The sequence below is a fragment of the Choloepus didactylus genome, chromosome 7 (assembly GCF_015220235.1).
Source record: "Choloepus didactylus isolate mChoDid1 chromosome 7, mChoDid1.pri, whole genome shotgun sequence".
Taxonomy (NCBI): Eukaryota; Metazoa; Chordata; class Mammalia; order Pilosa; family Megalonychidae; genus Choloepus; species Choloepus didactylus.
In genome coordinates, this window is record NC_051313.1 from 80,765,214 (window position 1) to 80,782,109 (window position 16,896).

Here is a 16,896-nt window from a genome sequence, read left to right on the forward strand (position 1 = left end):
ATTCTTCATTTTATTGAGATATATTCACATACCACGCAGTCATACAAAACAAATCGTACATTCAATTGCTCACAGTACCATTACATAGTTGTACATTCATCACCTAAATCAATCCCTGACACTTTCATTAGCACACACACAAAAATAACAAGAATAATAATTAAAGTGAAAAAGAGCAATTGAAGTAAAAAAGAACACTGGTTACCTTTGTCTGTTTGTTTGTTTGTTTCCTTCCCCTATTTTTCTACTCATCCATCCATAAACTAGACAAAGTGGAGTGTGGTCCTTAAGGCTTTCCCAATCTCATTGTCACCCCTCATAAGCTACATTTCTATACAATTGTCTTCGAGATTCATGGGTTCTGCGTTGTAGTTTGATAGTTTCAGGTATCCAACCAGCTACCCCAATTCTTTACAACCTAAAAAGGGTTGTCTAAAGTGTGTGTAAGAGTGCCCACCAGAGTGACCTCTCGGCTCCTTTTGGAATCTCTCTGCCACTGAAGCTTATTTCATTTCCTTTCACATCCCCCTTTTGGTCAAGAAGATGTTCTCCGACCCACGATGCCAGGTCTACATTCTTCCCTGGGAGTCTTATTTCACATTGCCAGGGAGATTCACTCCCCTGGGTGTCACATCCCACGTAGGGGGGAGGGCAGTGATTTCACCTTTCAAGTTGGCTTAGCTAGAGAGAGAGGGCCACATCTGAGCAACAAAGAGGCATTCGGGAGGAGGCTCTTAGGCACAATTCTAGGGAGGCCTAGCCTCTCCTTTGCAGCAACCGTCTTCCCAAGGGTAAAACCTATGGTAGAGGGCTCAACCCATCAAACCACTAGTCCCCTATGTCTGTGGTCATGTTAGCAACCATCGACGTGGGGTAGGCCAATACCCCTGCATTCTCCACAGGCCCCTCAAGGAGGCACTACATATTTTTTTCCTTGTTTTTCTTTTTTTTTTTTTTAACTTTCCTTTCTTTTTTAAATCAACTGTATGAAAAAAAAATTAAAAAAAAAAACCAAACATACAATAAAAGAACATTTCAAAGAGACCATAACAAGGGAGTAAGAAAAAGACAACTAACCTAAGATAACTGCTTTCCTTACAACCTGTTCCTACTTTACCCCAAGAAAGTTACCTAATATAGCAACATTTCTGTGAACTTGTTCCTACTATATCCATCAGAAATTAACAGACCATAGTCATTCCTGGGCATCCCCAGAACGTTAAATAGCTTATCTGTTCTTCTTGGATTATTGTTCCCCCTTCCTTAATTGCTCTCTATTGCTAGTTCCCCTACATTCTACATTATAAACCATTCGTTTTATATTTTTCAAAGTTCACATTAGTGGTAGCATATAATATTTCTCTTTTTGTGCCTGGCTTATTTCGCTCAGCATTATGTCTTCAAGGTTCATCCATGTTGTCATATGTTTCACGAGATCGTTCCTTCTTACTGCCATGTAGTATTCCATCGTGTGTATATACCACATTTTATTTATCCACTCATCTGTTGAAGGACATTTCGGTTGTTTCCATTTCTTGGCAATTGTGAATAATGCTGCTATGAACAATGGTTTGCAGACATCTGTTCGTGTCACTGCTTTCTGATCTTCTGGGTATATACCGAGAAGTGCAATCGCTGGATCGAACGGTAACTTTATATCCAGGTTTCTAAGGAACTGCCAGACGGACTTCCAGAGTGGCTGAACCATTATACAGTCCCACCAACAATGAATAAGAGTTCCAATTTCTCCACATCCCCTCCAGCATTTGTAGTTTCCTGTTTGTTTAATCGCAGCCATTCTAATCGGTGTTAGATGGTATCTCATTGTGGTCTTAATTTGCATCTCTCTAATAGCTAGTGAAGCTGAACATTTTTTCATGTGTTTCTTGGCCATTTGTATTTCCTCTTCAGAGAACTGTCTGCTCATATCTTTTGCCCATTTTATAATTGGGCTGTCTGTACTATTGTCATTGAGTTGTAGGATTTCTTTATATATGCAAGATATCAGTCTTTTGTCAGATACACGGTTTCCAAAAATTTTTTCCCATTGAGTTGGCTGCCTCTTTACCTTTTTGAGAAATTCCTTTGAGGTGCAGAAACTTCTAAGCTTGAGGAGTCCCCATCTATCTATTTTTTCTTTTGTTGCTTGTGCTTTGGGTGTAAAGTCTAGGAAGTAGCCGCCTAATACAAGGTCTTGAAGATGTTTTCCTACATTATCTTCTAGGAGTTTTATGGTACTTTCTTTTATATTGAGATCTTTGGTCCATTTTGAGTTAATTTTTGTGTAGGGTGCGAGGTAGGGGTCCTCTTTCATTCTTTTGGATATGGATATCCAACTCTCCCAGCCCCATTTGTTGAAAAGACCATTATGATTCAGTTCAGTGACTTTGGGGGCCTTATCAAAGATCAGTCAGCCATAGATCTGAGGGTCTATCTCTGAATTCTCAATTCGATTCCACTGATCTATATGTCTATCTTTGTGCCAGTACCATGCTGTTTTGACAACTGTGGCTTTATAATAATCTTCAAAGTCAGGGAGTGTAAGTCCTCCCACTTCGTTTTTCTTTTTTAGAGTGTCTTTAGCCATTCGAGTCATCTTCCCTTTCCAAATAAATTTGATAACTAGCTTTTCCAAGTCTGCAAAGTAGGTTGCTGGAATTTTGATTGGGATTGCATTGAATGTGTAGATGAGTTTGGGTAGAATTGACATCTTAATGACATTTAGCCTTCCTATCCATGAACATGGAATATTTTTCCATCTTTTAAGATCCCCTTCTATTTCTTTTAGTAGAGTTGTGTAGTTTTCTTTGTATAGGTCTTTTTTTTTTTTTTTTTTTTAATCATTTCATTGAGATATATTCACATACCACGCAGTCATACAAAACAAATCGTACTTTCGATTGTTTACAGTACCATTACATAGTTGTACATTCATCACCTAAATCAATCCCTGACACCTTCATTAGCACACACACAAAAATAACAAGAATAATAATTAGAGTGAAAAAGAGCAATTGAAGTAAAAAAGAACACTGGGTAGCTTTGTCTGTTTGTTTCCTTCCCCTATTTTTCTACTCATCCATCCATAAACTAGACAAAGTGGAGTGTGGTCCTTATGGCTTTCCCAATCCCACTGTCACCCCTCATAAGCTACATTTTTATACATCTGTCTTCGAGATTCATGGGTTCTGGGTTGTAGTTTGATAGTTTCAGGTATCCACCACCAGCTACCCCAATTCTTTAGAACCTAAAAAGGGTTGTCTAAAGTGTGCGTAAGAGTGCCCACCAGAGTGACCTCTCGGCTCGTTTTGGAATCTCTCTGCCACTGAAGCTTATTTCATTTCTTTTCACATCCCCCTTTTGGTCAAGAAGATGTTCTCCGTCCCACGATGCCGGGTCTACATTCCTCCCCGGGAGTCATATTCCACGTTGCCAGGGAGATTCACTCCCCTGGGTGTCTGATCCCACGTAGGGGGGAGGGCAGTGATTTCACCTTTCAAGTTGGCTTAGCCAGAGAGAGAGGGCCACATCTGAGCAACAAAGAGGCATTCAGGAGGAGACTCTTAGGCACAAATATAGGGAGGCCTAGCCTCTCCTTTGCAGCAACCGTCTTCCCAAGGGTAAAACTTATGGTAGAGGGCTTATAGGTCTTTTACATCTCTGGTTAAGTTTATTCCTAGGTAACTTGATTTTTTTAGTTGCTATTGAAAATGGTATCTTTTTCTTGAGTGTCTCTTCAGTTTGTTCATTTCTAGCATATAGAAACATTACTGACTTATGTGCATTAATCTTGTATCCCGCTACTTGGCTAAATTTGTTTATTAGCTCTAGTAGCTGTATCGTCGATTTCTCAGGGTTTTCCAGATATAAGATCATATCATCTGCAAACAATGACAGTTTTACTTCTTCTTTTCCAATCTGGATGCCTTTTATTTCTTTGTCTTGCCGGATTGCCCTGGCTAGCACTTCCAGCACAATGTTGAATAACAGTGGTGACAGCGGGCATCCTTGTCTTGTTCCTGATCTTAGAGGGAAGGCTTTCAGTCTCTCACCATTGAGTACTATGCTGGCTGTGGGTTTTTCATATATGCTCTTTATCATATTGAGGAAGTTTCCTTCAATTCCTACCTTTTGAAGTGTTTTTATCAAAAACGGATGTTGGATTTTGTCAAATGCTTTTTCAGCATCTATTGAGATGATCATTTGATTTTTCCCTTTCTAATTTTTAATGTGTTGTAATACATTGATTGATTTTCTTATGTTGAACCATCCTTGCATGCGTTGAATGAACCCCACTTGGTCATGGTGTATGATTTTTTTAATGTGTCTTTGGATTCGATTTGCAAGTATTTTGTTAAGGATTTTTGCATCTATATTCATTAGGGAGATTGGCTGGTAGTTTTCCTTTTTTGTAGCATCTTTGCCTGGTTTTGGTATTAGATTGATGTTAGCGTCATAAAATGAGTTAGGTAGTGTTCCATGTTCTTCAGTGTTTTGAAAGAGTTTGAGTAAGATTGGTGTCAGTTCTTTCTGGAAAGTTTGGTAGAATTCCCCTGTGAAGCCATCTGGCCCTGGGCATTTATTTGTGGGAAGATTTTTGATGACTGGATCTCTTTGCTTGTGATGGGTTGGTTGAGGTCTTCTATTTGTTCTCTGGTCAGTCTAGGTTGTTCATATGTTTCCAGGAAATTGTCCATTTCCTCTACATTATCCAGTTTGTTGCCATACAGTTGTTCATAGTATCCTCTTATAATTTTTTTAATTTCTTCAGGATCTGCAGTTATGTCACCTTTTTCATTCATTATTTTGTTTATATGGGTCTTATCTCTTTTTGATTTTGTCAGTCTAGCTAGAGGCTTGTCAAGCTTGTTGATCTTCTCAAAGAACCAACTTTTGATGATATTTATCCTCTCTATTGTTTTTTTGTTCTCTATGTCATTTATTTCTGCTTTAATCCTTGTTATTTCTTTTCTTCTACTTGGTTTAGGATTGGTTTGCTGTTCATTTTCTAGCTTCTTCAGTTGATCCATTAGTTCTTTGATTTTGGCTCTTTCTTCCTTTTTAATATATGCGTTCAGTGCTATAAATTTCCCCCTTAGGACTGCTTTTGCTGCATCCCATAGGTTTTGGTATGTTGTGTTCTCATTTTCATTCGTCTCTATATATTTAGCAATTTCTCTTGCTATTTCTTCTTTAACCCACTGATTGTTTAGGAGTGCGTTGTTTAACCTCCAGGTATTTGTGAATTTTTAAAGTCTCTGATGGTTATTGACTTCTAATTGTATTCCATTGTGGTCAGAGAATGTGCTTTGAATAATTTCAATCTTTTTAAATATATTGAGGCTTGTTTTATGTCCCAGCATATGATCTATTCTGGAGAAAGTTCCGTGAGCACTAGAAAAGTATGTGTATCCTGGTGATTTGGGATGTAATGTCCTGTATATGTCTGTTAAATCTAATTCATTTATCAGATTGTTTAGGTTTTCAATTTCCTTATTGGTCTTCTGTCTGGTTGATCTATCTATAGGAGAGAGTGATGTGTTGAAGTCTCCCACAATTATTGTGGAAACATCAATTGCTTCCTTTAGTTTTGCCAGTGTTTCTCTCATGTATTTTGTGGCACCTTGATTGGGTGCATAGACATTTACGATTGTTATTTCTTCTTGCTGAATTGCCCCTTTTATTAGTACGTAGTGGCCTTCTTTGTCTCTCAAAACATCCCTGTATTTGAAGTCTATTTTATCTGAGATTAATATTGCTACACCTGCTTTCTTTTGGCTGTAGCTTGCATGAAATATTTTTTTCCATCCTTTCACTTTCAGTTTCTTTGTGTCCCTGTGTCTAAGATGAGTCTCTTGTATGCAACATATTGATGGTTCATTTTTTTTGATCCATTCTGCGAATCTATATCTTTTAATTGGGGAGTTTAATCCATTTACATTCAACGTTATAACCGTGAAGGCATTTCTTGAATCAGCCATCTTATCCTTTGGTTTATGTTTGTCATACTTTTCCCCTCTCTATCAATATCCTTAATTGTACCCATACTGAATCTCTTTAGTACTGAACCTTTCTCCAAGTCTCTCTGTCCTTTCTTTGTTTCTCTGTCTGTAGGGCTCCCTTTAGTATCTCCAGTAGGGCAGGTCTCTTGTTAGCAAATTCTCTCAGCATTTGTTTGTCTGTGAAAAATTTAAGCTCTCCCTCAAATTTGAAGGAGAGCTTTGCTGGATAAAGTATTCTTGGCTGGAAATTTTTCTCACTCAGAATTTTAAATATATCTTGCCACTGCCTTCTAGCCTCCATGGTGGCTGCTGAGTAGTCACTACTTAGTCTTATGCTGTTTCCTTTGTATGTGGTGAATTGCTTTTCTCTTGCTGCTTTCAGAACTTGCTCCTTCTCTTCCGTGTTTGACAGTGTGATCAGAATATGTCTCGGAGTGGGTTTATTTGGATTTATTCTATTTGGAGTTTGCTGAGCATTTATGATTTGTGTATTTATGTTGTTTAGAAGATTTGGGAAGTTTTTCCCAACAATTTCTTTGAATACTCTTCCTAGACCTTTACCCTTTTCTTCCCCTTCTGGAACACCAATGAGTCTTATATTCGGACGTTTCATATTATCTATCATATCCCTGAGGTCCATTTCGATTTTTTCAATTTTTTCCCCATTCTTTCTTTGATGCTTTCATTTTCCATTCTGTCATCTTCCAGGTCACTGATTCGTTGTTCAACTTCCTCTAGTCTTGTACTATGAGTGTCCAGAATCTTTTTAATTTGGTCAACAGTTTCTTTAATTTCCATAAGATCATCTATTTTTTTATTTAGTCTTGCAATGTCTTCTTTATGCTCTTCTAGGGTCTTCTTGATATCCTTTGTATCCCATACTATGGTCTCATTGTTCATCTTTACTTCTTTGAGTAGCTGCTCTAGGTGCTGTGTCTCTTCTGATCTTTTGATTTGGGTGCTTGGGCTTGGGTTGTCCATATCGTCTGGTTTTTTCATATGCTTTATAATTTTCTGTTGTTTTTGGCCTCGTGGCATTTGCTGAACTTGACAGGGTTCTTTTAGGATTTGTAGACCAATTGAAGTCCTTATGTCTAATTTATCAGATCTACAGCTTTGTGGAGTACACTTTCTCTAACTAACCAGCAGGTGGCGTCCACAAGCCACCTGTTCTCCACAAGCCAGTTCTCCCCTGCTTTGCCTTTGTGGTGAGTGGGGGAGTGAGTCTTGTGGGGTCCAATTGGTGTACCAAGGTTGCGTGTGTAGTTGGTGTTGCCTGCCCTGTATATGGGGCGTGTTTCTGGGCAGTCAGGGAGGGGGTGTGGCTCTAACAATCAAATCTCCCTGGTGACCCTGGAGTTTTAAAGCTGCTGCAATAGTCTAATCCTTCAGTTCAGTTCTGCCACAGTTTGTCTCTGCCACTGACCCACAAGTCCTTGGTATTGGCGTATGGCTCCTGAGACTTGCAAGTGGGCCCCTCTTCCAGGCTGTGCACCCCCTGGTCCTCTGTTGAGGGATGACTGTGCTATGTCACAGGTGAGTACTGTCCCCCCAGCGCAGTTCTGGGCTGCTGGGCTGTGTAGGGTGGCTCCCAGTCTCTATGATGTGCTTTTAAATATATTACTGGAAGATACCAGATCTGAACTCCAGACTGTTGTATGGTACCTTCATGAAGAAGTGCCATTTCAAGCTTGTACCCAGGTGAATGGGGTCCCTCTGAAACCACAGCAGGCAGAGGTTTGCTATTTATTTGGGGGATATGGGGGTGGGGGGGTGTTCATATTTCAGAGTGCAAACACTTCACCAAGTCCAAAGTTACTATTGGATAAAGTAAACTACACATGTAACAATTATCGAAGCATGCTAATTGACGTGTGATACCAAGACTAATGTGTTGCTATCCTTTCCAGCGGATCAAGAGTATACCCTGGTGTCATATCATAGAGCAAAAAGGGGATTTTATTCTTCCTGAAATTAATGTTTTCCTACTTCAGGGCAACACTGAAGAGCCATATATTTCAGTATAACTTAATTCATACAAGTGGATGTTCTAGAGTCAGATTACTTGAGTTCAAATCCCAGCTACACCACTTAATACCTGTATGACTTTTAGCAACTTCACCTCTCTTTGCCTCAGTTTCTTCATCTGTAAATGGGGATTATAAAAACACCTGCCTCATAATGCTATGAGGGGATTAAATGAGTCACAACTTTTAAAACAAAAGACTGCCTGGCTTATGATAAGTACCCAATGAATGTTAGCTTTTAATGTTAATCAAATGTCTCAATATAGGAGACAGAAGAAAAGGATGTGGTACTGCAAATCCAGGTCTATCCTGGGATTTTGATACTCACCTATAACACAGAAGGGCTTTCGGGCAAACCTCAGTCTTCCCTGCCATCCTCTATATCGACAGCAGCAACCTGCAGACCAGATTCGAATGATGAACTCCAAACCAAAGACGACAATCATCACGAACTCCTAAGATATCAAATAAGACACTTCAGAGGGAAGCATTATGGAGTAAACCACAGCAAGAAGATCTACCAGATATTTCTGGACATTTATGTACTTCGTCTAAAATGTCTATTTGTTAATGACTAAGAACACGTCTTCTCCAAATCAAACTAAACCCGAAGAACATCAGAAATCCGTATCATCTGCATCATTTCCTATCATGGAATACTATTGCTTTTCAATCCTCTAACACTTTGCAAATTCAGGAGTTTCAATACTAAATGTGTAGGCTGACTAACCTGTCTATCTTGTCTGGAACATACAGTGTAGCTGACTTTAGCTATCTGGTAACATATGAAATGTCTGAAATGAAAGAGAGGGCCCTGAAAAATAATGGCATGTTTTACAGAAAAAAGAGCCTCATTTTGCTGCAAGGAGTGACATAATCCCTGAGCCCCTAAGAGTTGCTCTCAGAGAAGAAGTAAATATTTAGAAGTATACTGAGTTCTTTTGTTACAGTGTCAAAATCTTCATATAAAATCGCAGATTTCAAAAGCTAACCCGTGTGTGTGGCATAGATATCCTTTGCCACAATGAGACCCTGAGTCCTCAGGATCTGAAACTTGTTAATTATTATGCAGCCCTTTGGCAAGAGTTGCCTAGAAAATAACACCTGCTCTGGTAAAAAGCCTATAAGATTATTTAGGAAGAGTTGTGAGTTCACCCTGGGGAAAGGCCAACTAAAGTGGTTCATTAAGCAGTCAGTCACAGAAGGAAAAACCAAATGGAGTTTGAAAGAGGAAAGCATCTCTGGGGCAACCTTAGTATAGTTACCTTGTGGGCCTTATGAGGAGAGGTACTGAGTTTATAAAAATTGGTTTACCTTTTAAAAATAATTTCTTCTCTTGTTTTTAAACAGGGTTGATTAAAATGTGATAACCTGGTCTTCACTCAAATGTTCAAACATTACCCAAATACACAGCATAGAAAGTAAAGGTCCTAATTCACTCTCTAGTGTCCCACCCCGCATTTCAAGATAAAGACTCTTAACAAATTTAGAAAAATGGCATTTCGCTTCAAGTTTTAGGCAAATGTCTGCTTCTTTAGTTAGAGCATGTAATGATGTGCTGCTCTTTTGAAATGCCTGGTAGAGATATATCGTTCTATCCTTCTGTTATTTGACACTATAGTAAACTACAAATATTATCATGATGAGAAATAAATCTCTGATATGGTCAATGATTACTTACAGTGACTTAAAGCTACTTACAGGATAAATCTCTGAAATGACTTTATGGACAGATAACCAGAACTATAGTCAATACATACACATTGACGAGATGATGGTATTGTTTTGTTTTGACTTTGTTTTGGTTTTGAGTGCATAGCTTGCTAGCTGATTCTGTTCATTCATTAAGATGTCTAAAGTGCCAGATCATTTACTTTTAACCCAGCACATTTTTCCACATATAGAAGGCATGCCAAGGCCCAAGATGGCCGTGTACCTTTATGTTTAGTCCTTGTCATGGTGGCTTTGGCTGTGACTGTGCACCAATCTAGGTTTAATTGTAGGCCCATCATTTTGGTGCCTGTCCCTACCTCCTACTTGTATCAGGAATTTTGGCTCTTTAGGGTGAGAGGTCATATTATGGGGTATAACCAAGAAAAATCTCAAATGTGGCTTGAGTCCCTCATCACCAGCATATGACAATTCTTCTTTTCATGGGAACAGATATCACTAATGAATGTATGATCATTGTTCCCAAGTAAGGTAGGCCAAGGCCACTGCATTATTTCTATGTGCACACTGAGGCAGGATAAATTACATTTACAAATCACTTCTCAGAGGCCATTGTTCAGGTATACTGCTTGCTTAGGAAAAAACAAGGCTTCTTTGACTTCCAAATAAAATAAGAGGAAGTTGTAAGGGGGACACAATTTCTGCCTTGGAGAGAAATAATACCAGGATTAGAATATATCTCTCCTTACTAGAGTATTAATTACTTGGTATTCCCTATGAGGGCCTGGTTTTAGACTGTGTGAAAAATAATCTCAGAAATCTCTAGTTACTGAGTAATCAGTAATGAGAGACGAGAACTAGGTAGATGATTGTCAGTCTTTGCCTTCAAAAGGCCAAGAGCGACAAGCTGTGGGAATGTTCTCTCTATAGGATGTTTTATCTCCCTTAATTAAAAAAATTATGTATTTATAATTTATTTATGTGGTAATAATAATGTAAGAATAATAATAACTTGTGAGGGAGCAAGTGTGCGAAATCCATTTTGACTAGATTCTATCTCTTGGTTCCTGAAATTTAAATCTTATTTCAATTAAAAGGAATAAAGTGGTTATTGAGCCAGAGAAAGGCAAGCACCCCCAATTTGAGTAACCTTAAAACAGACAGGTAATAGAAATGTGAGAAGACCCCTTTTTTACAATTTCATTTTTTACTGATTTTATTTCACTCATATGAGGCCTAAAAGCATCTTCAGGACCTTGTATTAGGCTATGGTTTCTTAGACCTCATCAGAATTAAAACTTTTGTGCATCAAAGAACTTCATCATAAAAGTAAAAAGACAACCTACAGAAAGGAGAAAATATTTGGAAATCACATATTCAGTAAGGGTTTAATACCTAACATATAAATATATCCTACAACTCAACAACAAAAATACAAACAACTCAATTAAAAAATTGGGAAAAGACTTTATAAGCACATAAAAAGATGCATAACATCATTGGCCATTAGGGAAATGCAAATCGAAACCACAAAGGGATAGCATTTTACACCCATTAGAATGACTACTACTTTAAAAATGAACAGTAAGTGTTAGAGAGGATGTGAAGAAATAGGAACACTCATTCATTGTTGGTGGGAATGTAAAATGGTGCAGCCACTGTGGAAGACAGTTTGGTGGTTCCTCAGGAAGTTAAGTATAGAATTACCATATGACCTGCCAATCCCATTACTAGGTATATACCCAAAAGGATTGAAAGCAGGGATTTGAACAGATATTCACATTCACACACAGATGTTCATAGTAACATCATTCACAATTGCCAAAAAGTGGAAGCAACCCAGTGTCCATCAACAGATGAATGGATAAACAAAATGTATATACACATGAAGCAATATTATTCATCTGTAAAAAAGAATGAAATTCTGATAGATGAGACAACATGGATGAACCTTGAGGACATCATGTTGAGTGAAATAAGCCAGACACAAGAGGACAAATATTGTATGATCTCATTTATTTGAAATAACTAGAGTATGCAAATTTATAGAGATGAAAAGTAGAGAACAATTGCCGGTGGTGGGGGAGGAGGGGGCAAGGAATGGGGAGTTAATACATAATGGGTGCAGGGTTTCTGTTTGGGAAGACGGAAAAATTTTGGTAATGGATGGTAATGAGGGTAGCACAACATTGTGAATGTGATTAGTGCCACCAAATTGTATGCTTGAGAGTGGTTGTGATGGGAAGATTTATTTTGTATATATGTTTCCACAATTAAAAAAAAGAGAGAGACTAAAGAGACAGCAACAATTAAATGTGCTATACAATTCTGGACTGGATTTAAAAATGGAGGATAAAATTTCCAAAAGCATATTATTGGGACAAATGAAAAAATTGGAATGCAGAATTTATGCTTTCCTTGTTCTTAGGAAATGTACATGGAATTAACAAGTGTTCAAGTGGAATGTTGTATACACTTATTCTCAAATAGAATATAAAGATAGATAGATAGTAATGATATAACAAATGTGGCAAAATTTTAAAAGTTGGTAAATTTGGGTATGTGGATAGGGGGTATATTGGAGTTCTCTGTATTGGTTTTGTTTTATTTTACCAACTGTCCTGTAAGTTTTAAATTATTTCAAAATAAAAAGTTAAAAAAAGAAACTAGGAAAAGAATAGTAAAATGAACCCAAAGAAATCAGAAAAAGAAAATGATAGAGATAAGAACAGAAATCAAAGAAATTGAAAATGAAATAGGAGAACAATAGAGAAAATCAGTAAGAAAAAAAATTTGTTCCTTGAACAAATAAACAAAATTGATAAACCTCCTTCAAGGCTGACAAAAACAGAGAAGACAAAAATCACCAATATCAGGAATGAAATAGGGAATATCACCACTGATTCTGCTGCCCTAAAAAAGATAATAAAGGTATACTATGGATAAGTTCAAGCTCATAAATCTGAAAACTGAGAAGAAAAGGAACAAATCTTCAAAACCACAAACTACCCAAACTCAACCAAGAATAAATAGGCAATTTGAATAGCTCCACAACATCAAAGAAACTGAATTCATAATTTAAAAACCTCCCCAAAAAGAAATCTCCAGACTCCGGCAGTTTCACTGGAGAAGTCTACTGAACATTCAAATTAGAATCAATACCAATTTTACAGTTTCTTACAGAAAACAGAAGAGGAGAGAGCCTTTTCTGACTCATTTTGAGGCTGGTATTACCCTGATATCAAAATGAGACAAAGAACAGTACAAAATTAAAACAAAACAAACAACAAATCAGTATCTCTCGTGAATAAAGATGCAAAAATCCTCAACAAAATACTGGCAAATTGAATCCAACAATGTATAAAAAGAATTTTACACCATGACAGGGTAGAATTTATTCAGGTATTCAAGGCTGGTTCAACATGTGAACATTAATTAATTTAATATATGAACAAGGTAAGGAAGAAAAATCATATAATCCTATTAGCACAGAAAGAGTGTGTGACAAAAATCCAATACCGATTCATGATAAAATGGCAACAGAGGGGAATTACTATCTTGACTCACTAAAGAGTATCTACAAAAAACCTCAGCTAACATCATACCTAATGGTGAGAGGCTGAATATTTCCCCTTAAGATCAAGAACAAGATGAGAGCTGAACTTTAATCACTCTTACTCAACAGAGAATTGGAAGTTCTGGCCACTGCACTAAGGCAAGTAAGAGAAAAAAGTCATACAGATTGGAAATAAATAAATAAAACCATACCTATTTGCAAATGACATGACTGTCTACAGAGAAAATCCCAAGGAATCCACAAAAAAAATCCGTTAGAACTAATTAATGAGTTCAACAAGGCTACAGGATATAGGACCAACAAACGAAAATCAATCACATTTCTGTATACCAACAATGCACATGAAGAAAATGAAACTAAAAGACAAATCTATTCCAGAGAAAATGAAATACTTAGCACATACTTAACAAAACATGTATGTTCAAAAGTACAGAATTCTGAAAAAATCAGAGAACTAAATAAATGGAGAGAAAGACCATGTTCATGAACTGGTAAACCCAACACAGTAAATATGTCATTTCTTCTCAAATTAGTCTACAGTTTTAATGAAATTCCTCACAGAATCTCAGCTATTTTTTTTTTAGACATAAACAAACTTACTCTAAATTTATATGGAAAGACACAGGTCCTAGAATAGCTAAAACAATTGTAACAAGGAAGAATAAAGTGGGAGGAATCACTGTACCTGATATTAAGGCTTACTCTGTTGTTTCAGTAATCAAGTTAACAAGGTATTGGCAGATGGATAGGCACATAGATCAATGGAATAGAACAGAGAAATAGATCCAAACAAACATGCTCAACTGATTTTGATAAAGGTGCGAAAGCAATTCAATGAAGAAAGAATGGTCTTTTCAACAAATGATGCTGGAGCAACTGGATATTCACAACTCACACCTTATGCAAAAATTAATTAAAAATGGATCATGGGCTTAAGTGTAAACATAAAATTATAAAACTTTTAGGAAAAAAAAGAAGAAAATCTTTGGGAACTATGCCTAAGTAAAGAGTTCTTGGTCTTGACACCAAAATCAGAACTTAGAAAAGGAAAATTTATAGACTTCATTTCATCAAAATGAAAAACTTCTGCTCTGTGAAAGCCCATGTAGAGAAGATGAAAAGACAAACAATAGACAGGGAGATAATATTTTCAGATCACATATCTGACAAAGAACTGGTATCTAGAATACACAAAGAACTCTCAAAACTCAACAGTAAAAAAATCAATTCAATTAGCAAAAGGGCAAAACTCATGTACAGATATTTCACTGAAGAGGATATACTGATGGCAAATAACCACATGAAAAGATATTCAACATCATTAGCCATCAGGGAAATACAAATTGAAACCCCAAGATACCACCACACATCTTATCAGAAAAGCTAAGATAAAAAAGTCACATCCCCAAATCCTGAAGAATACCCTGGTCCCTATCTGATACTCTATAAAAGTTTCACTCACTAAGTTTATTTTTCTAAAACTTAAATCCTCCATAGTGCTCCTATGCCAGATAAGTCCCCAAACCCAGAGGCAACAGCATCTGCAAGAACATCAACCAGATGCGTTCCCCTTTCCCATAAAGTCGACACCTCTTTTCAACATGAACAAGTTAGGGTGGTCGCTGCCTGGACATCCCCTGAATATTGGGAAAGTGATTAAACTAGAGGAAGGGATAGCAACAGATAAGATAGAATTTAACGAAGGATTACAAATACTGAATAGTTATATAATATATTTTTTCCTAGTTGCTAGGGCATTAGAATAGGAAGGAAAGAACTAAAGTGATGGGACTGTAACCCATAACATTCTTTGAAATTTGCTCTATAACTACTTGTTAAATTGTACTTTGAAAGCTATCACCTTTCTGCAAATATATATTTCACAATCAGAAAACAACTGAAACTGTGTAACTGTAACCCATAACATTTTTTGAAATTTGCTCTATAGCTACCCATTAAATTGTATGTTGAAAGTTATCCCCTCTCTGTATATGTTATATTTAATAATAAGGGAATAACTGAAACTGTGGAACTGTAACTCATAACAATCTTTGAAATCTGATCTCTAACTACTTGCTAAATCACACTTTCAAAGTTACCACTTTTATGTATATGTTATGTTCCACAATAAAAAAATGATAAGAAAAAAATAGCAACAACAACAAATGTTGGCAAGGATATGGAGGAACTGGATCATTCACACATTGTTGGTGGAAATGTAAATGGTACAGCTACTCTGGAAAATTTGGCAGTTTCTTATAAAACTAAACATGCAGTTACCATATAATTCAGCAATTGTGCTCTTGGGGATTTATCCCAGAGGCTAAAAGTTTATGTTTATATAAAAACCTGTACACAAATGTTTCTCGTAGATTTATTTGCAATAGTCCAAAACCAGAAACAGCCCAGATACCCTTCAACATGTGAATGGTTCAACTGTGGTACATCCATACTATGGGATACCAGTTAGCAATAGAGTTGCAAACTATTGACAAGTGCGAACAATTTGGAAGAATCTCTAGGGAATTATGCTAAGTCAAAAAAGCCAATCCCAAAAGTTTAGCACTGTATTTATTTCATTTACATAACACTTTTGAATGACAAAGTTTAAGAAAAGGAGAAAAGATAAGTGGTTTCTAGCAGTTAGGGATGTGGGGGTAGATGGGCAGGTGGGAGGAAGGAGTGGGTGTGGTTAAGGACAACCTAAGAGATCCTTGCAGTGATGGAACTGTTCAGTATCTTTACTGTTGTGCCAGATACTTGATTATATAGAACTAAATATGCACTCACACAAATGTATGCAGTAATTCTGCATAACATCTGTCAATTTTATAAATATTATTTTCCTGGTTGTGATACTAAACTGGAGTTTTACAAATGTTATCATTTGTGGGAAACAGGTGAAGTGTACCCAGGATCTTTCTGCATTATTTCTTTACATGAGAATCTACAATTATCTCAATAAAAATTTCAATTAAAAAAACGAAGTCATTGCCAGCATTATAGCCAATGGGTTAGACTTATAAGAGGAAATGCGTTCCTCTTCAAGTCCAGATGCTAGATCTGATCTCATGCTTTGGGTTAATAATGCTCTCTAAATCACTCTTTGGATAGGGTCTACTTATTTTGCTTTCCAAAGGAGACAGCAATATCATGAGATTTATTATAGGAATTGTTCACATGACTGTAGGGATGGGCAAGTCCGAATTCCATAGGGCAGGTTGATGAAGGTTTTGACAAATTCCCCGTCTTTTTGACTGCTGAAATCATCAGTTCTCCCTTCAAGACTTTCAACCGATTGGATGAGACTTCTCTCATTGCTGAAGGCAATCTCCGCTGTAGATTGTAGATGTAATCGGCCATAAATCCAATCAACTGACTAATGATTTAAATTCATGAAATCTCTTTGCAGTAACAATCAGGCCAAGGCTTGCTTGATCAAACAACTAGAAACCACAAGCTGAGTCGACACATGAACTTAACCATTATATTTGTCTTCACAGAATTTTGGAAAAAGAGAGAGCACCTTTCCTACTCTTCTTAAAGACTAAGGAAATGCATAAAGAAATTTAAAAACTTGAGAGGCATTGGTAGAGCTATTCCTAGAGTCTATCTAGGA

The 16,896-nt window shown here is 37.0% G+C and overlaps 1 protein-coding gene across 2 annotated transcripts in view; it reads right to left on the bottom strand.

The window, feature by feature from the left end:
- KCNQ5 (potassium voltage-gated channel subfamily Q member 5) overlaps nt 1–16,896 on the bottom strand; it is a 596,680-nt gene that overhangs the window by 179,973 nt on the left and 399,811 nt on the right. For both annotated transcript variants that reach the window (XM_037844184.1, XM_037844185.1), the window contains exon 3: nt 8,358–8,484. In XM_037844184.1, coding sequence (XP_037700112.1) covers nt 8,358–8,484 — 127 coding nt within the window. The remainder of the gene's footprint in view (nt 1–8,357; nt 8,485–16,896) is intronic.